The 20884-nt window shown below is 32.2% G+C and overlaps 1 protein-coding gene across 6 annotated transcripts in view; it reads left to right on the top strand.

Annotated features, from left to right (window-relative positions):
* Nucleotides 1-20884, top strand: part of LOC114338951 (uncharacterized) — a 296642-nt gene that overhangs the window by 114921 nt on the left and 160837 nt on the right. For all 6 annotated transcript variants that reach the window (XM_050650332.1, XM_050650334.1, XM_050650335.1 and 3 more), the window contains exon 2: nucleotides 7-219. In XM_050650332.1, the coding sequence (XP_050506289.1) occupies nucleotides 8-219 (212 nt within the window). In that variant the 5' untranslated portion in view covers nucleotide 7. The remainder of the gene's footprint in view (nucleotides 1-6; nucleotides 220-20884) is intronic.

Consider the following 20884-nt stretch of genomic DNA (forward strand, 5'->3'; position numbering starts at 1 on the left):
TTTTAGAATGAAGATATACTTATCAGTATGTTGTATGATAGTTACTGTAAGATGTCTACCAGAACCCATCACACAAATACCAGGATATACACAACTATCTGAGCAACAGGTTAAGCACCTCCAAAATAGGGGTTTTGGTTCCACGATAAAAACTTTTGGACCAACAGAAGCTAATAGGGAAGAAGAAGAAGAATTTTACGAAGATGATGAAATCGATAGGTAAACCAATTATTTTAAAATTTTTCATTGTTTTTAAAGAAGAGTTTAAAAAAGTATTACCCTAGTGTTAACATATCATGTAAAGCCTACCAAAGCAACAATCAGGTAATTTTTTTATCTAACAATATCACACTAAAAAACTTTTGTTTTCAACACTTCCACAAAATTTATTACAAATTGTCACTACAGGTGTTTCGGCAGAGTGCCTTTCTCAAGTGGTTAAGTTAGACTGTGTCTAGTTTAAAGTCCTTAACTGAATAGGTTGAGGAGTGGGGAGCTGTTTATCTAAAGTTGATCATTCAGAATGATTATATCTGTGATTTTAATTTATTAATTTCCATAGATTCTAATAAAGATAGCTTAAGACTTTTATTTGGAATATGGAGAATTTGAAACTGTTCATTAAAAGAATGATCATGATCTAGAATCTAAAAGGTATATTATTGAAACCCCTTTTGTGTTCTGATATACGTTTGTTAAAGGTTTAACAGTTTGTTTTTTGGGAGACCGATACTGCATCGATAACTATAATGTTGTATTAAATGTGGGCTCCGAATATTTTTAATATTAACAAAGTTTAATATAAGTTATAAATTGTGAATCTCAGTGATATATTGAAATAAACTGTAAGTGTACAAACTATTTACATAATATCCAGTAAAATTAACATTAAAGTCAGCAAATTGCAATTATTTGTTATTGTTGTCAATACACAAATCCAGTTTTACCAGCAAAATAACAGCTTTTAGTAAAGACCGATATACCTGTATTAACAGGTGTACAGGGTCGGACTTACTTTTCACTTAACGTTTATCGAAATGAATTCAAACATGAAATCCCACAACAGTTCTACAATACAAGACCATCAAAGTCAAATAAACGCATCACAGTCATACTCTTTGGCAGCGTCGAGAGTGCAATTTCCTTTAAAGTCCCAAGCAATTATCTCTAGTGCCTTAGAAAACACCAAACTTCAAGACTACCTTCTCCCACTTGGAAATATAATTCAACCGAAAAATATAATCTTCTCTTCTAGATTATCTAATAATCGCATATGTATGTATTTATCCAATAAACAAATAGTGGATGATTTTATGAATAATTATGGTCAAATAGAAATACAAGGTGAAATTGTCAGAGCAAGAAGATTAGTTACACCAGCGGAACGACTTGTGCTCTCCGGCGTCTGTCCTTCAATACCGCACGACTTTCTAATCAATGAGTTACAAAAAATCGGCATAGTTCCTGTCTCCCCCATGACATTCCTCAAAATTAGTGCTTCTATGCCTGAGTTCAATCACATCCTTAGTTTTCGAAGACAAATCTATATCAGTCCTCACAGTCTAACACTACCAGAGTCATTTACTCTTGTTTTTGACAACACGATATATAGAATATTCATCTCTCAAGACAGTTTAGTTTGCTTTAGATGCAAGAAGCAAGGTCACATTGCATCACAGTGCTCCGAACCACTAGCTCAGCTAAACCCCAACCAAAACAATGAAGCATCGGTATCCAGCGCAACAAATATATCTTTGCAAGCACCCAATGATACAAACCCTTCTCAGTGTGAACAAATGTCTATTTCCAATGTCCCGGAGATACCGAACAAAGAAGATGCATCAATTAAGGACAGTCACATAATTAATCAACCAAAACGTAACTTTGATGAAATTATTTCACCTGAAGCAGATCCATCTTCAAAAGAATGTAACATTTTTCCACCACCTAAAGTCCAAGCCAAATCTAAAAAAGCTAAAATTAGTTCAGCAAGCACTTCTGAATGCTCATTTTCTCTCTTACTTGACCCTGCTAAAAACTTCATAGAAAATCACCCTCTACCTTTCCCTCTAAACTTTGATCAACTTAACATGCTCCTAATGAATATCACGGGATCAACAGATCCTATAACCACAATTCAAGAATATACCACAGACCTATCAGCTTTGTCCCATATGCTCAGTCTAGTTTACCCCAATTTAAAGGAAAGATCCATAAAACGAAAATTCACGTCCATAAAGAAAAAAATTAATATTAATCTTGGGAGTGAGGCGTCAGACTGGGAAAGTGACATCTCAATTAAGTCAACATTAAGATTCAAATTTCTACTCCAAAAGAATATTGATGGAATTTTTCATCGCCTTGTTATGCTCCTACATCTTTCTCTGAATTCCAGCATCTATACTGAAGAGCTCTTTGGTTTGTTTAAAGCCATCAAACTATGTATATATTAAAAACCTCCCTTGTTGCCCAGTCCTTTCCGACTCTTAGCACAGTCAAAGCTATGCAAAATAAGTATATACCATAAACACCCCATTGAGAAAAGAACCAAGGCCGAACTAATGGAAGCTCAAGAAAGTTTCAGAAGAATCCACTTCCTGTGGATACCATCCCACATAGGCATTGAAGGAAATATGAACAAGCAGATACTAGTGCGCATAACGCTATCACTAATGATGCATCAGAGAGAGAGTGTCGTGAGTGTCGCTGGTGATCTAAAAGTTCATTTCAAAAATAAAGTGTTAGTGCGTGGAATCTAACTATTGCTCCAAAGGTTTAATTGTATACAAATTGTAATTCATTTTTACCAATTTTTGATTTAATATTGTTACAAATTTTACAGAAATGTCGCTAATAACCTTCGGGTGGATGCGACATTGTCTTTTTAAATAAAAAAAAAGTTTGTTTTTTGTTCTGAAAAGTGGTGCTATTCCTTTTTTTATGTGTTTGGCTATTTTTGTTGATATTTTGCCTGTATATTTTCTCTGGTGTTGGATATACTAATTTCAGGGCTTTTTTATGCAGTTGTTGGCTTAAACTTTTGTTTGTTGTGCCCATTGTTTACTGTTACTTGTTTTGATATTTAATTCTATTTGGAAGTTATTTTTTGACATGGGAATTTTATGTTAATATGTACCGGGTGTCCCAATAAGAATGGCGCTCGGCCATATCTCAGAAACCGTTTATAGTACAGTTTTGGGAAAAAAAATTATAACAAAATTTGCCTCGAGAAAAGCCTGGAAATTATTTTCATAATTGTAAGTCCACCGCTAGAGGGCGTAATTAAATATCAAAAATTATAAAATCGAAATTTTACAAAATTTGCCTAATAAAAGGACACTGGAAATCCGATTATCGTATTCTTCATAAAATTCTGCGCATATTTTATTTCACAAGTTTAAGTCTACCTGTGCAAATAAGAGGTGGGGGTGAGTGGGAACATTGCTATGAAAAAATCGCTGTAAGTCCGGTTCTGCTTAATCGATTTTTGCAAACTTGGTCTTGTTGAAAACAGCTCTTTTTCGTCAATGTAATAGTTATAATTTGGAAACAGCCTATTACGTAATATGCCGGTTAGGAGGCGCTATTCATTTTCTTTTTAGAAATCTAGTTTTCTTTGGAAAATATTAAATACAAGTATGTATTTTTTCCCTGTATCACAAAATTAGACCAAATTAGCAACAGAATACCGAAAACCTCATGTCTATACCTTTTTTCTATCTTGAGACGTCTTAAGAAACGTGTAAATTTTAAACATAACTGTTGCTGTCATATAAGTGGAAATATATAGAAGCAAGTAGTGTGCTTTGGAAAAAAACAAAGAAACATTTTCCAGATGTCACCGTGTATAATAAATCAAAACAAAATATGAAAAACTTTACTACTGGTGTGACGTCTTTAGGGATATTTCATTGCATATATTCTAGCCGCAACAGTTGCATTTCTTATGCATTCAAAGAATGTGGCTATCATGTCAAATGCTTCTTAGTTTGTAAGAATCATCTTGAATTTCACTCTGTATAAATTTTATATACATTTTAATAGAAACAAACCGCAACAAACCACCAATGAACAAATTTTTATGTTTTACTGATTTGACACATAATTTGACACATGATGACTTTTTGAAGTTAATACTTCTAATAGTTCTATTTTTTCCATAACACACTACTTGTTTCCACTTTGACTTCCTTAACTTAGTTTACCGGTGACAATAACAGTTATGTATTTATCTTAGTTGGGAATAGGATAATTGATATTAAAATATAATGAAATAAAAATTAAAAATTTGTGTAGAAAATCTGACGTTTTTATATTTTCTACGATTCATCGAGAGAAAAGCAAATGCGCGGAGGCAACAATTCATAAAAATTTACATATTAACGCTATTTTTTTGGTATTATATTAAGTATTAAAGTTAGTGTAATATTTAAACAAAAATAAAATTAAACTGTTTAAAATATATTTATTTCGTTAAAATCATAATAGTAGAAGTATAACTTCTTACTCGCGTACAAAGTACACACACTATTTTTTTGTTATATTTTATAGTGTTATTTGTCTTATTGTTGTTTTGATTCATTATATACGGTGACATCTGGACAATGTTCCTTTGTTTTTTTTTTCATAGAAAAAAGGTATCGACATGCGGTTTTCGGTATTCTATTGCTAATTTAGTCTAATGTTGTAATACAGGGAAAAACATACATACTTGTATTTAATATTTTCCAAAGAAAACTAGATTTTTAAAAAACAATAAATAGCGCCTTCTAGCTGGCATATTACGTAATAGGTTGTTTCCAAATTATAACTATTACATTGACGAAAAAGAGCTGTTTTCAACAAGACCAAGTTTATAAAAATCGATTAAGCAGAACCGGACTTACAGCGATTTTTTCATAACAATGTTCCCACTCACCCCCCACCTCTTATTTGCACAGGTAGACTTAAACTTGTAAAATAAAATATGCACAGAATTGTATGAAGAATACGATGATTGGATTTCCAGTGCCCATTCATTAGGAAAATTTTGTAAAATATCGATTTTTTAATTTTTGATATTCAATTACGCCCTCTAGCGGTGGACTTACAATTACGAAAATAGTTTCCAGGATTTTCTCGGGGTAACTTTTGTTATAATTTTTTTTCCCAAAGCTGTAGTATAAACGGTTCCTGAGATATGGCCGAGAGCCATTCTTATTGGGACACCCGGTACCTACATGCTACAGTAGGATGCTAATTTATGTTGTGTGGGATGGGATGATGAATTGTGTAAAGTTGTGTCAGTACAATGTTGTTGTTTTACAAACGTATAGCAAAACACAAAAGGGAGTTCAATAATAGTAAAACAGATTCTACATACGCACTTCACCTTCTATATTCATTCAAGCAATTCACCTCGCAATTCTAAAGGCCTCCATGGATTTGTTTGAAATTTTGACAGTAGCTCAAAAATAATGCAAATAACAAACATGACTTGGTGCCAATGTATGCTTCCACCCCGGGGGGTGAATGCCACCCTTTCTAGGGGGTGTAAATTTAAAATTTCAAAGTGATACCGGAAATCTATAGGGAATTGAATTTGATGAAGGAAATATCGAATACAATTTTTTACTTAACTTAATAATTTCTGAGTTATTCGCGATTGAAGATTCCAAAAAAAAACACGTTTTTCTATAGTTCTTCGCGAATTACTCGAAAATTACGCATTTTCAGGAAAAAATCATTCTTTTTCAAATTGAAGCTCATAAAAAAACAAAGAAACTAGTCTGTTTTAATTAAATTTTTTAGATAATTATAACAACTTATGAGTCATTGAAAACGAGTATTTTGTTTTTCCTAAATTTATGCAAAGATTTGAGCTCAAATAACGGAAAAATGATTAATTTTTCATTGAAAATGTTAATTATCAAGTACTTTTTTAGATTTTCAAGATAAGCTTTGATAAAAGCCTCTAGCATGAAAATTAAGCAAGTCATGACAAAAATTAATCAAATACCTCGAATTTATAAAAGAAAAAATGACGGTGTGCCATGTGCGGAAAAATTACTATTAATCTTAGCCTATGTAAAATTAACTTTATTTATGTTCCGATAACATGTTTCATAAGATTGAACTATTTAGAACAATCACATTTTGAAAAAACTTGTTTTAAGTAAATTTCTTTTTTTTTTTCGATTTTTCAAAAAATACGTTATTTTTTCAAAATATCTCAAAAACTATTGGATTTATGAAAAAAGGTGTTTTGAACGAAATATTTAGCTTTTTTAACTGAAAATTTTGCTTGTTTTATAACTCAAGTAGCTCATGAATTAAGCGAGATATAAGCGTTTAAAGTATTGATTTCAATGCAAAGGGAGCGTCTTTTTAGCCCTTTAACATTAAAATTCTCTAAACAAAACGGTCTAGAAAAATTGCAACTCTCATGATCTTTTATGAAATTCCCTACAAAATGATGTGAGAGTGAATGCAAAAAGCGTAAAGGGAAGCCGAGTTATTGTTAAAAAACCAAATACATTTTTCTAGAGATAATGTTTGAAAATTAAGGAGCGTCTAAATTTTGATGTTTTTGGAGTATTTATCCTTTTATACATGCAGTGTCTGCTTTGTATTTACATAACGGGCAACAAAACTCTCAATTTTGATAATTGGGGATGGACAAAAGTGAATGGCACCTTGGTACCAAACAAAATGACGTATATTCCTGCACCAGAAGAAATACTTAAAATGATATTTTGCAATTGCAAAAAAGGATGTGGCTCAACTTGTAGGTGTCACAAACTTGGATTATATTGCAATCAATCTTGCCGTTCTTGCTCGGGTGATAGCTGCCAAAATTGTCCTCCTGTTGATGCAGAAGAAATAGACGAATTTGGAAGTTAAAGTTAAATTATTGATAGAATTTTATACTTAATTTAATACTTAAAATAAATATTTTTCACTATCATCAAAATGTGAAGTTTAAAGAGTTTAATTTCCCTCAAACATATTTTTATGTGATAAAAATTTTATAAATATATCATTATATCATAAGCAATAATTAATTTTCATTTTCTTAACGAATTCCATTACTTCAAGCTTTCAAAAAGATTGTTTCCCTAATTTTTATGGTAAGGGGTAGATTTTAGGGGTTTAATCAAATTGAAAACTTGTATGTATCAGGTTTTTTTATATTTAAATAATATATATTTTTTCTATTTAAGATCGAAAATTAAATAATTTCATAATCTCAGCCATTTTTTTAATAACTGTATGAGGGGTAGTTAGATATAAAAATATCGAACTATTAGTTACATTGTAAAAAAAAACAAAAATTTAACATGTTTAAACATATTGATATCTATCACTGCTTCCATTTATTAATTTTCATTTTTTCCTAAGTTTCATTCTTAGAGTTGGTTTTTGGTAGTTGCATTATTAAAAAAATGAAGTGTCAGATTTTTTGTACTTGAAGGAAAGAAATTCTCCTATTACGATCCAAAATAAAAAAATTTTATGTTTCTTGACCATATTTTTTTAATAATCTTTGTATGAGAGGTCGTTTTTAATGGTAAGGTGTAAAATATCGAAATATTAAAGTCATGATTTAAAACAATCAACATTTTTAACATATTTAAACATAATTATGGCCCATTATCGGTTTAATTCATTAGTTTTCAATTTACTGAAGTAAGGGGTAGTTTCACCCCTTAAAAATAAAAAGCATACTTTGCTACTAAGTCAGGTTTGAAGAGGAGGGTAAAATGAACTTAATTCCAAATTTTCAAAAAGATCGATGAAGGTAATTAGAATTGCGAGGTTTGGATATATTTTAAGCTTGAATGATTGTACTAGGGTAAAAAAACGTAATTTAATTCAGGAATTTTTGAAACCTATCAGGTGTTGTAAAGGACGATGCCAGGAATAAATTCTACTAAAATGTGACCAAAAATTTTGTGCGCTTTTTTATTTATGACGATTTTCATTTGTTAAATTTGCAATTTTTAAAGGATTTTAATTTTGCAGCTTAGGATATTCATTTTAGAGAAAAACCTTTAAATAGAAAATTGTAGCAAATTAAAAAAAAAAAAAACAATTGAGCTATGGCAAGTTTAATTTCGGTAATACGTTATTGGAAAACAGCCTCCGAAAGGTCAAAAATGACCGTTTTTTGCAATTAAATTATTTATTGTAAAAATTTTTATTTATTTTTTAAGGCTTTAAAATCAAGATCTTTCAATTTTTAACATAAAAAAATTTGTAGAGCCCGATTGGTGAACTTGTTGCTAAGATATTATAACTTGTTTATCTCAAGGGGGCAAATGTCGAAGGATTAAGTTTTTTGAAAAAAAAATCGTAGAGAATTAATCGAAGGTTCACTCTCCTTCTAAAGACTTATATTTTCATATTCTGATGTAAATAAATGCGTAAAACATTTTTCAACCTCTTATTTCGGATTTGAAAATAAGAGGGCAAATTTCGTTATAAACATTTAGAACTGAAGCCGCCCCTGTACATCCTATGAGTTTTTATTTTGCAGATTATTGTTGCTGAAGAAAAGATTCAAAACAAAATAAAAATTTTCTACGACCAACTGAAGCCGAGATAACTGTTTTTGTTTTCTTAACCTTTAACTACCCGCGCTAAAAAATACACTTACTCCCAAACCAGATGGGCCACTCTGCAGCGCTACTCTGTGGATCCACAGAGTGGCTGAAACAGGCGATTTTCTAGCGCCGCCGGCGACTACGCTGCGAAGTGGATCGTTTGGAAGGGTGCGGCGTATAATGTAATGGGTGAGAAAAAAAAGTTTGTTCAAATGATTAAAAACTTGCCGGCTAATATTTTTTTAAAAAAGTGTGTTCGTCAAAACCAGTGTTTTTAATGTCCATAGTTTTAAATATTTTATAAAATTTCAACGCGTTTGAAAAAATACCAATAAACTCCATAAATGGAATTAAGAAGAACCAGACAAAAACAGCTACATCACAGAAACAAACACATAAAAATTCAACCAGTACATCTGGTATCCTAGAGGCGTAAAATAGTTTGATACAACCTGACAACTGAGTGAAAGTGAAAAACATGTTAGCTTGCAACTCCCTTTTTACTGATAACTTATCGTTTAGTTTTCAACAACAAACAATAAAACCTTTTTTGACCTAGAATGGGACCCCACTATTTAACATAAATAAACAAACAAGATTGTGAGTACCTATTTGTTTTGTTCAGTTCAAATGCATCAAATGTATTCATATAATAAAATGTAAATATATATAGAGAAAACATTGCTTATGGGATTTATTCTTTTCGATAGGGCTACCTTCTTTAAAATCGGAAACAAATAATTCAAAGATGACTTCCCACGGTTTTCCTTTTAATGCCCTATAAATATGCCCTCGGGTTCTTGTATCACATATTATATTCAGTCTGTTTTGCACTTCAGTCAAAAACCGTTCCGAATCGAAATTCATTTTAGGTGCTCACCCTATAACCTCTCGTAAACAACTGCGGCAGCTACAAAAGTGGTCCGTCTGAATTGGGTTTGCCACTAGTGGACGCCACTAGCAGTGACGCTCGGCGACTGTGGCCGGCTACACTCGCTCGTCTGGGGTGCGACGACCACTCTACATAAGAACCCACGGTAAATCATCGTCAGCCACTCTGTGGATCCACAGAGTAGCGCTGCAGGTCTGGTTTGGGCCTTTGTTGTTTGTTAAACCTTAGGCCCAAACCAGATGGGCCACTCTGCAGCGCTACTCTGTGGATCCACAAAGCAGCTTCCGATGATTATTTTGGGTTCTTATGTAGAGTGGCCGTCGAACCCCAAACGAGCGAGTGTAGCCGGCCACGGTCGCCGAGCTTCACTGCTAGTGGCGTCTACTAGTGGCAAACGCCATTCAGACGGACCACTTTTGTAGCTGCCGCAGATGTTTACGAGAATTTATAGGGTGAGCCCCTAAAATGAATTTCGATTCGGAACGGTTTTTGATTGAAGTGTAAAACAGACAGGATATAATATATGATACAAGAACCCGAGGGCATATTTATAGGGCATTAAAAGTAAAACCGTGGGATGTCATCTTTGAATTATTTGTTTCTGATTTTAAAGAAGGTAGCCCTATTGAAAAGAATAAATCCCATAAGCAATGTTTTCTCTATTTATATTTACCTACATTTTATTATACATTGGATGCATTTGAACTGAACATGAACAAAACAAATAGGCACTCACAATGTTGTTTGTATATTTATGTTAAATAGTGGGGTCCCATCCTAGGTCAAAAAAGGTTTTATTGTTTGTTGTTGAAAACAAAACGATAAGATAGTTAAAAGGGGGTTGCAAGCTTAACATGTTTTCACTTTCACTCAGTTGTCAGGTTGTATTTAGTGGTGGATTTAGGGGGGGGCTAGAGGTACTGTAGCACCGGGCCCCCAGGTTGAAGGGTTGAAAATTACGTATTTGGCATTCTGACGCGCCGTCGTACTTACCCTACCAAAATCCTTTTATTTATTGTAAAAATTACTTTGAAATTATTGTTGTATTGACAATTTCATATAATCTTTTTTTCTGAGAGAAAAGGGAAGGAACACCCGATAACCACCCTTTTATGACATGACATAAATGGCAACAAATTAGCAGGTATACTTTTACATCTCCTTTTCGGAAATCTTACAATACAATGCTTTTAAATCGCTCTGAAAGTTAAACGTGTTTGACAAAAATAGATGTCTTTCAATGGGTGCCATAAAGTTAAGAAATGAAATATAAAATATACCTACTTTACCCTTTAGGCTTAACAACAAGTAAAGCTTTTGTTTACAACCAAGTAAAGTACCTGAAGAACGTCAAAGACGACAATTAGTAATTCATACCTACTTGTGTTGGCGTTAGCTTTTAGTCATTTATCATTAGATTGTGAATCGTGAGTTGATGCTGGTGAATTTTATTTATTCGGTTCGGATTAATTTTTAGTTCTAGTGTTTGTGAGTGCTAATAATTAATATTGTTTAAATACATTACGTTTATACGCTTGTAACTACCTATAATGTCACTTAGGCAGCATAAAAGCTGAGCCGCTAAGCGAAAGGTGAGTTTATTTACTTAATTTATATCAGCGCCACTTTTAGCCTAATCAAATAAAAAAACATAATTTAATTCCGAACAGTTTCAAAAAGATATTTTTGAAAAAGGATACGCTTCAGATGACGGCACAATTATTTCAACAAGGAAAGCAGGTAAATTTTTCTTATAAATTGGTTTTTTAAACTTTAGCCTAAATTAATGATTACATAGAGGTTTTTACAATTTTTCTTTATAAACCTAATGGGACAACCTTTAATTTGAGACTTTGTAAGTTCGTTTTCATGCGTAACAATAAACACTGAATAATTGGTTTTTAAAAATAGGGTAATTGTTAATCCCTAGGGCTCAGTGGAGAACGTTGTTCAGATATAGAATGGAAACAATAGCGATTAAAGTATTTATTTAAAGAACCGACACTAGGGTATTTTACCCCGGGGGAACTTTGAATACTGACCTGTTACTGGTACGCGCTTAGTTGAAGACTGTTGAAGACTCTATTTGAAGTTAAATCTTGACAGCTTGAGTTGATTCTTGAGAATGATTCTAAATGTGTATTCTTTCTCAGCGGTGGCACTTAGTATTGGTGTCAAGCCACGCGCTGAGTATATTTACAAATATTGAGAACAAAGAAATAAATTTGATCATCAAATTAAATAATGCAATTGCCCGAATTATTGTTTACAGTTTACAATTCGTGAACTAAATTAGAGACCCGTACATGTAATTATATAGTAACAAATTGGTTCATGTCATATACGGGGTGATAAATATATACTGTTCAATATCGAATATGAATAATGAATATTTGATATTGGACAGTAATAGTCGGTAATACACACAGAAAAAAGCTTTTACAGCCTTGCAAGTTGCAATAAGCACGAAAAGTTGTCTTATGTTTTACATGTATTGAAATTTTATTTGATTGGTATATTTAAAGAATAAAAGGATTAAGTAAATTTAATGTTTTTGTTGTGACTCATTGTAACATTGTATGATTTAATAAAAATATATGCTTCAAAACAATCGATCAAAAAGCAGTAAATTTGCATCGGGGTTCGAATCTGTCTATGCATTTTTTGGAAATTTTCGCACTATTGAAGGTGAAACATTAAAATAATATGCGCGAAATCTTATCGAAACGTACCCGCTTGATATAGATCAGGCATTTATCGAAGAGATTATATTTTTTCAAAATTTTATTTTACCTCTTCATAATTCCGAGAATTCTGTAGTAACACCTAAAGACATGTTGGATATTATTATCGAAAAAGACCTTGTTTCAGTGTTTTCAAACACCTATATTGTTTTAAGAATATATTTAACTATACCTATCACGAACTGCGAATCCGAAAGTTCATTTTCAAAATTAAGCTTTATTAAAAATAAATTAAGGTCATCAATGGGCGAGAACAGATTAGTTTCGTTATCGATCTGCTCTATTGAGAATGCCGTATTGGGGGAAATTGATTTTGAAAGTGTCATAAAAGCATTTGTTGAAAATAAACAAAGAAAAAAAGCGTTACCTTGTCTTAGCCTTGTATCTTTTGCATAATTTTAAATGTACTGAAGTTTATATTGTTTTAATTTTTAAAGTGCCTTGTCAAAAAAGAGTTGGGTAGGGCCCTCTACAAGAATTAGCACCGGGCCCACTAATGAATAAATCCACCCCTGGTTGTATTAAACTATTTTACGCCTGTAAGATACCAGATGTACTGGTTCATTTTTTATGTGCTTCTTTCTGTGATATAGCTGTTTTTGTCTGGTTCTTCTTAATTCAAGGAGTTTATTGGTATTTTTTCAAAAGCGTTGAAATTTTATAAAAATTTAAAAATATGGACATTACAAACACTGATTTTGACGAACACACTTTTTTAAAAAAATATTAACCGGCAAGATTTTAATCATTTGATTAAACTTACTGTTTTTTCTCACCCATTACATTAAACCCCGCACCCTTCCAAACGATCCACTTCGCAGCGTAGTCGCCGGCGGCGCTAGAAAATCGCCTGTTTCAGCTACTCTGTGGATCCACAGAGTAGCGATGCAGAGTGGCCCGTCTGGTTTGGGCCTTATTCGGCATCAGCGAATACTTGGAGTTCCTTCTCAGTAAGCCAACTGGGATTTATAACTGAAATCTGATTCCATGATAAATAAAATTACTATTAATAAAATTTTTTTTGAAATGTGATTTTTTACATGGGAAAAAGTATTGTTTATAAAGAAAATATATTTTGTGTCATAATGACTTAAAAACAATTGAAAAATGTACTTATATTACTACTTATATTACTATACTACAATAATTGTGGTGTATATTGTCCACCGCCGGAAACAACAAATACTAAAATGTAAATTACGATCTTCCCAGAACGCCGATTATTCGCAAAATTAAATTCCGACAGAGGGCGCTCAAAATTTCAAAGATAAACGATAACTCTAGGAAAACAACATTTTGTAATTTGACCTCACAGTTCTAAAACGTTAAATTAAAATCATTTACACGGGTGTTTTACCAAAGTAACCACTAAGTTTTGCCACTAAGACATCTTATAGGTTAAAGACGACTCAAAATTATGTTTCATCTGTATGCATTCATTAAAATTTGATGCTAACTACCGATTTGTTCTGCCAATACTGCAATAGTTTTTTTAAGTCGAAATCATTGTTAATTTACAACATAAACTGACCGCAAATGTGTACACAAATTAATGACAAAGTCAATGTTTTCCTAGAGTTGATGCTTTTCAAATTCGCCACCAGGCGTCTCCCACTCTGCGGTTCCTCGCCAATAACTAAACTAAATCCAATTGTAAAGCTCATCCCAGTGATAGGTTAGGTAGATATATATATATATATATATATATATATCCCGTTCACAGCGTAATACGCCTTTGGGTTCCCGTTCGCCAAGCCTGTCTATTCTGCCAGTCTTCTTCAGATAGATTTCTTGCTGACATTGCTTTTGAGATTCCTTGGATCCATGTTGTTGGTGGTCGTCCTCGTTTTCTTTTCTCTGGTGGTACCCATTCTAATATCTTTTTGGGTAGTCTTTCTTCCCCCATACGTCTAACATGTCCGTACCATATTAGTTGTTGTTTTTCGATGTCTTCTATAATTGATCTTTGTACTTTCATTTGTCTCCTGATGTCCTCATTTTTCACATGTTCTAATCTAGACTTTCCCGCTGCTCTCCTCCAAAAATCCATTTCAACTGCCAATAGGTTACCTTTAAGTTTTTGTGATAACTGCCACACTCCTGAGCCATAGACGATTACTGGTTTTAATATGGTATTATATATTCGTTTTTTCGTTTCCGGTCTTATATTTTTGCCATAATACTGAATTCAACGCACCTATAACTTGTTTTCCTTTGGTTATTCTGTCTTTTATGGCTTCATCACTTCGTCCTGTCTTTGTCAGTTTTACCCCCAAATATGTACATTGGTCACATTTCTTAATAGTTTCATCTTCTAAGTCGAGGTCGTCTGGATTATTTTCTCCTCCTGCGCAAAGATATTGTGTTTTTTGGACATTTACTTCGAGGCCCCATTTTTTGTACTCTTCCATTAGTTTTCTAGCCATATACTCCAGGTCTTCTTTGTCTTGGGCAATAACTACCTGGTCATCTGCATAGTGCAACGTATATAACGTTTCATCCCCAATAGATAGCCCCATCCCTTTACACTTCTTCTTCCAGTGCCTGAGTGCTTCATCGATATATATGTTGAACAGTATGGGAGATAAACAACAACCTTGCTTAAGTCCTTTTGTTACCTGAAAACCATTAGACACCTCTTTTCCTATTTTAACTTTTGCTATTGTGTTCTTATAAAGCTCTTTAATAGCATCGATTAGTGTAACGCTGATACTGGTTTTCTCCAATACTTTCCACAACTTCGCAACAGGCACGGTGTCATATGCTTTTGTTAAATCGACTAAGAGTAAATGCACTTCTCGAGATCTCAGTGTTCTTTTCTCAAGTATTTGGGATAAGCAGAAAATACTATCTATTGTGGATCGTCCTGCTCTGAATCCGTTTTGTTCTTCTGACTCAAAAGGGCGGTATTCTTCGCATATGCGTTCTTTTATAATTCTTCCATATAATCTGCTAAGCGTACTCGTAACAGTTATACCCCGATAGTTATTGCAATCTTCCTTATTTCCTTTCTTATGGATAGATGTAATCCATCCTTCTTTCCAACTTTGTGGCACTGGTTCTCCATGCAAGTGCCTATTGAAAACTTCTGTTAGAATCTGGAATAGTTTGTTGGTTCCATTTTTTATTAACTCTGCATATATCCCCTCTGGACCAGGAGCACGTCCATTTTTCAGCAGTGATACAGCTTTTTTAGTGTCTTCTACGTTGATTGCTAATGGCTCCCCTTGAATCAGGACTTCATGTTGTTCTATGTTTTTGTATTCCGGTCTTTCTTCTACTAACAGTGTTTTATAGTGTTTTTCCCATTTTTCAGGTTCTATGGAGTGTATGGCTATTTGTTCTGTTTTGTTGGATCTGATGTTTTTTATAAACCTCCAGGATTCTCTTGATTTGCGGCCGCCGATGTACGTATCTAATTCCTGACATTTTCTTTCCCAGCTTTGATTTTTTGACTCTATTACCGTTGATTTAAATTTATTTACCATTTCTCTATATTCTCTTTTATGTTCTTGATCTTTTGTTCCCAGCCATCTGTGATATAATTTTTGCTTTTGTTCTTTCATTTCCTGTAGTTCATCATTCCACCAATTATTTGTCTTTCTGGGTTTATTTTCTCTTATACCTAAGGCTTCTTTGGCGGCTTGATGTATTCCTTTTTTTATTATTCTATGTAGCTCTTCTGTTGTTTTATGTTTGAATTCCTGTGGTAGTTGTTGCTCTAATCTTTTTTTATACAATTCTCTAGTACTATCGTTGTCTAAACTTGTTAGATTGTACTGCAGTTGTTTAACTTCTACTGAGTGATTTTCGTTTATGTTTTGATTTTGTTGGTGTTTACAATTTCCGCTTAGAGGTAGTATCATTTTGGCTTTTACTAAGTAGTGGTCACTTCCAGATTCGGCTCCTCGAAACACTCTTACGTCATGCACTTTTATTTTAGATTTTTGTTTCATTATTAGGTAATCAATTACTGATCTCAAGTTTCTTGTAGGCTGAGTCCATGTATATGTATGTATTGCCTTATGTTTGAAATACCCATTCATGATCCTTAGTGAATTGTGTCTACACATTTCTATTAAGTTATTGCCATTGTCGTTTGTAGTGTTTTCTCCATATGGTCCTATTATTTCATCGTTTATTCTTCTACCAGTTCTTGCATTTAGGTCACCTAGTATAATAGTTTCCCTTGTTTGACCTATTTGAGAAATAGTTTCATCTAAGACTTCATAATATTTTCTTTTTTCTTCTACGCGTGCATCATCATTCGGGCCGTATGTGCCTATTATTGTCATTTTTGATCCTTTCAGGTTGAGGTTGACCTTTATGATTCTTTCATTTATTGCTTGCCAGTTCGATATGTTCTTTTTGTATTTCTTCAATATAAGTATTGATACTCCTCTTTTGGCATGTTCTTCCTTATTAACTCCCGTATGTATATGTATATATCTATCCAGATTTTGAGTTCCTTGTCCTTTTTTCTTTGTTTCAGGTAAGGTAGATAAACAAGGTCAAAAATTAAAATTTTAAATATATTTGCAGTAGAATTCTTATATCTGGCGTACAAAATACGCCAGCGCGTGTAGTTAAAGGTTAAATCGTAGTGACTTTATTTATAACAATTAAGAAATTATTTCACAGTAATTGACTAAAGAAAGACTTATATTATTTTAAAATAAAAATTATTTTAAACGAAAATTACATTTTATTATTAAAAATGATTTTTAAAGTGTAGTTAAGATATATTTTTCTTTACGAATGTGATTTATTGTGTCGGTTGCCCTTAGGAACGGTTAGCAACTTATAGTACATTGAATAATGGTTTTTGCTCCAAATTTTAAAGCACCGCTTGGATTGACATGAAATTTGGCAAACACATAGATAACATGTTAAAAAATAAAAATGATATTGGGCCTCTGTGTACTTTTGTCCTGGGGGTGAGTTTCACCCCTTACAAGGGGTGAAAAATATAAGTTCAAAATAAGTTCCAAAATGGATAAAACGTCTAATTCTAAGCATCTTTGGTTCTATAGCATTTTTCACTAAGTTAATACTTTTCGAGTTATTTGCGAGTAAATATCTTAACAAAACTATAATAGCACATTAAAAATTAAAAAAAAATGATGTTTACGTGAACTCTCTACACCTAGTAGAAACAAAGTTCTAGCTAATAAAAAATAGGTTCATATCCGTCAAATTTCAAAGTGAATTATTTCAACGTGAAATAACCAAAAAATCATGCAATTTTTGTAGAAAAATCATTTTAACTTTTTTAAAGTTTGTAAAAAAATGTCTATTTGTTTTTCAAAAAAGGTTTTTAGCATCAAAAGGAAGCAAGTTACGCTCAAAATAAAGTTGGTCCCTTTTTTTTTTGGTCAAAAAACTTGGGGGAAAGTCACCCCCTAATTAGCATCAAAAATGAAATTAATTCTTTTTACTTGATAAGTTGTTTTACTCGTGTATGTGTCGTTTATGTATGTAAGTTTCATCGGTTCAAAGTGCTTATTTTTGAAGGGGATGTAGTTGAAAGACTTGAACTAGTCAATAATCAAGCATGTATGCAAATTTAGAACAGCCATATCTTAACATATTTTTGCCTTACAAAAAAAAAAAAACAAAAAATCCAAAATATTTAGAAAAGCAAAAACTATATTTTTTTACTCTTTGTGATAATTGGTCACACTAATACATTTTAAGTTATTTTGAAAAATAAAAACATTTTTTTTTCAAAATTAAAAATTAAAACAGATTTACTTTAAAACCAATTTTTATTTAAAATAAACCCTTTGAACCGATGATACTTACAGATCATACAGTGTGGAAGGCACTAATGGAATAAAATTATTTCTGTCCTTGTATCAAAAAATTGTAAAAACGCTGAGACCCGTCGATTTTTAAATAAAAATGCGCACTTTTTAAACATAAACTTATATATACAGGTTGATCCTTGCAAGTCTAGCAGAGTCCATATGCTTTATTTTTAATGGAACAACCTGTATATTCTTATATTTTTAAAAGCTGCTTAAGAACTTGATTTCAACGAACTATATCATGTAGGGTGTATTATGAATAATACAGGGTGAAATTTTGAAATTAACAAGAATGGTAACCACTGATGGAATAAAATTGTTTGTGTCCTTATTTAAAAAAATTATAAAAAATACTGGGACACGTCAACTTTTAAATTCAAATCGGCGCTTTACAAACATAAATATAAATATACAGGGTGATTCACGCAAGTACAGCATAGTCCATGATCTTTAGTTTTAATGGATCACTCTGTACATTTTTATATTTTTAGAATCTGCTAAACAACCCCATATCAAAAAAGTGTATTATGTAGGGTCCATTATGAATAATACAAGGTGAAATTTTGAAATTATTTATAAATTTTGTATATAAAGACATTAAATACGAAACCCAATAGATTTAATACCTACTTAGTTTAGAAAATTGATGCCTTTATTGAGCTAATTTAAAATATATACCATTATTTAAAGCATGATAAATTATTAATTTTAAAATTTTATGTAGGTACGTAATTAATATCTTGCCGAAAATTACACATAATTTTAAAATTTCACTTTGTATTATTCATAATAGGCCATACATAATAGGTATACACTTTTTTGATATGAGGTTGTTTAGCAGATTCTAAAAATATACAAATATATGGGGTGATCCATTAAAACTAAAGATAATGGACTATGCTGTACTTGCGTGAACCACTCTGTATATTTTAATTTATGTTTGTAAAGCGCCCATTAGAATTTAAAAGTTGACATGTCCCAGTATTTTTTATAATTTTTTAAAATAAAGACACAAACAGTTTTATTCCATAAGTGGTTTCCATACTTTTTGATTTCAAAATGTCACCCCGTATTATTCATAATACACCCTACATGATATAGTTTGTTGAAATCAGGTTGTTAGGCAACTTTTAAAAATATAAGAATATACAGGATGTTCCATCAAAAATAAGCCTTATGGACTCTGTTAGACTTCGAAGGATCAACCTGTACAATTGTACATTTAAATTTATGTTTAAAAAGTGCACATTTTTATCTTAAAATCGACGCATTCAGCATTTTTTATAATTTTTTGAAACAAGGACTGAAATAATTTTATCCCATAAGTGCCGTCCACCCTATATAAATAATGCGAAAGCAAAGTAACTTGTGAAGCGGTAACGATTAAAATTCACAAGGAAAAAGTTTTCCTGTGGTTGGCTGTATACCATGTAATACAAAAAAACAGTAAAATCATGTATAAAAGGTATATTTAAAAATCCTCAAAAGGGCCACATCAAAATCGCAGCATAACTAGTTTTTGACTGGTTTACCAGTCATCATCAGTGCTTACGTGCAATGTACATGCTAACCACCAAGATAGTATTTAACAAAAATATGGGGGTCAAAGCCCAGTAAAAAAAGACCCAAATGCAAAGTTTACTCTAATAAAACAATTAAAATAATTGAAATAAAACAATAAACAATATTTTAAATCCACGACTTTTCGTCGAAATAAACTGCTTTCTGGTTACATCCTGAATCTCCGGCTTTATAAGCACGGAGACGACGAATATAGAAGAAAGTAGAAAGGACAATGGTCACGTATCTATTCCCTTTTCGTCTAGGAAAAAGTGCCCAAAAGCAGTTTCGAGTACTCAAAAATCTGAGTAAAGAAGAACAAGGGGGAAAGGCAGTTTTGTTTTAATTTGATTCAGAGCTGGACCACTATCTACAGATAGCTATTTCTGCATCTTATGCTTTATCAGTGTAGCTATGCAGTCCCAACTCTGAAACAAAAATGAAACAAGCCTGCCTTTTAAGGGAAATCACCGCGATACAGTAATTCCACCTTTGAGACGCAAAACAGCGACATCTGTAGTAAAACTAAGAAGACGACGAAAAGACCCAGATGCAAAGTTTACTGTAATAAAACAATTAAAATAATTGAAATAAAACAACTTACTTTTTGATTTATTTACCAAAAACCGCCTAAAAACGTATTTTTTTTTAAAACGTGTTGAAAAATGAAGGTATTTACTCGCAAATAACTCGAAAAGTTTTAACTTGGTGAAACAATGCTATAGAACATAAGTTGTTTAGATTTAGTCGTTTTATCCATTTCCGGACAAATTTTGAACGTTTATGTTTTCACAACTTGTAAGGGGTGAAACGCACCCCAAGAGCAAAAGCACAGAGGCCCAATATCACTTTTATTCTTTGACATGTTATCTATGTGTCTGCAAATTTCATGTCAATCCAAGCGGTGCTTTAAAATTTGGAGCAAAAACCCTGATTCAATGTAGGGTCATGTGTTCAACAATGTACCACTCAAAATTTAAAATTGTCTAGATTTTAACCTAGAAGCACGAAATTGTACGAGTATAAGAAAAACATATTAGTAATATATTACACATAATTTGGTTATCAATAAAGATGATGTTTTTGAGATAATATTGTTTTTTTCCTTTAAGTGTCGTTGGTTCATTGTGTCCCACGGGTGGTACACAATGAACTAGTGCTGCGTACACAGTGAACCAAACTACTTTATTTTAAACATACCTAATAAAAATTAGGTTTACAGAAACTACAGTAAGATTTCAAAGTTTTATTGTTTAAAAGCAAAATAATAGGTGAAAAGAACAATAAAATTGA

Source organism: Diabrotica virgifera, chromosome 5 (genome assembly GCF_917563875.1).
Source record: "Diabrotica virgifera virgifera chromosome 5, PGI_DIABVI_V3a".
In the NCBI taxonomy this organism is placed as follows: domain Eukaryota; kingdom Metazoa; phylum Arthropoda; class Insecta; order Coleoptera; family Chrysomelidae; genus Diabrotica; species Diabrotica virgifera.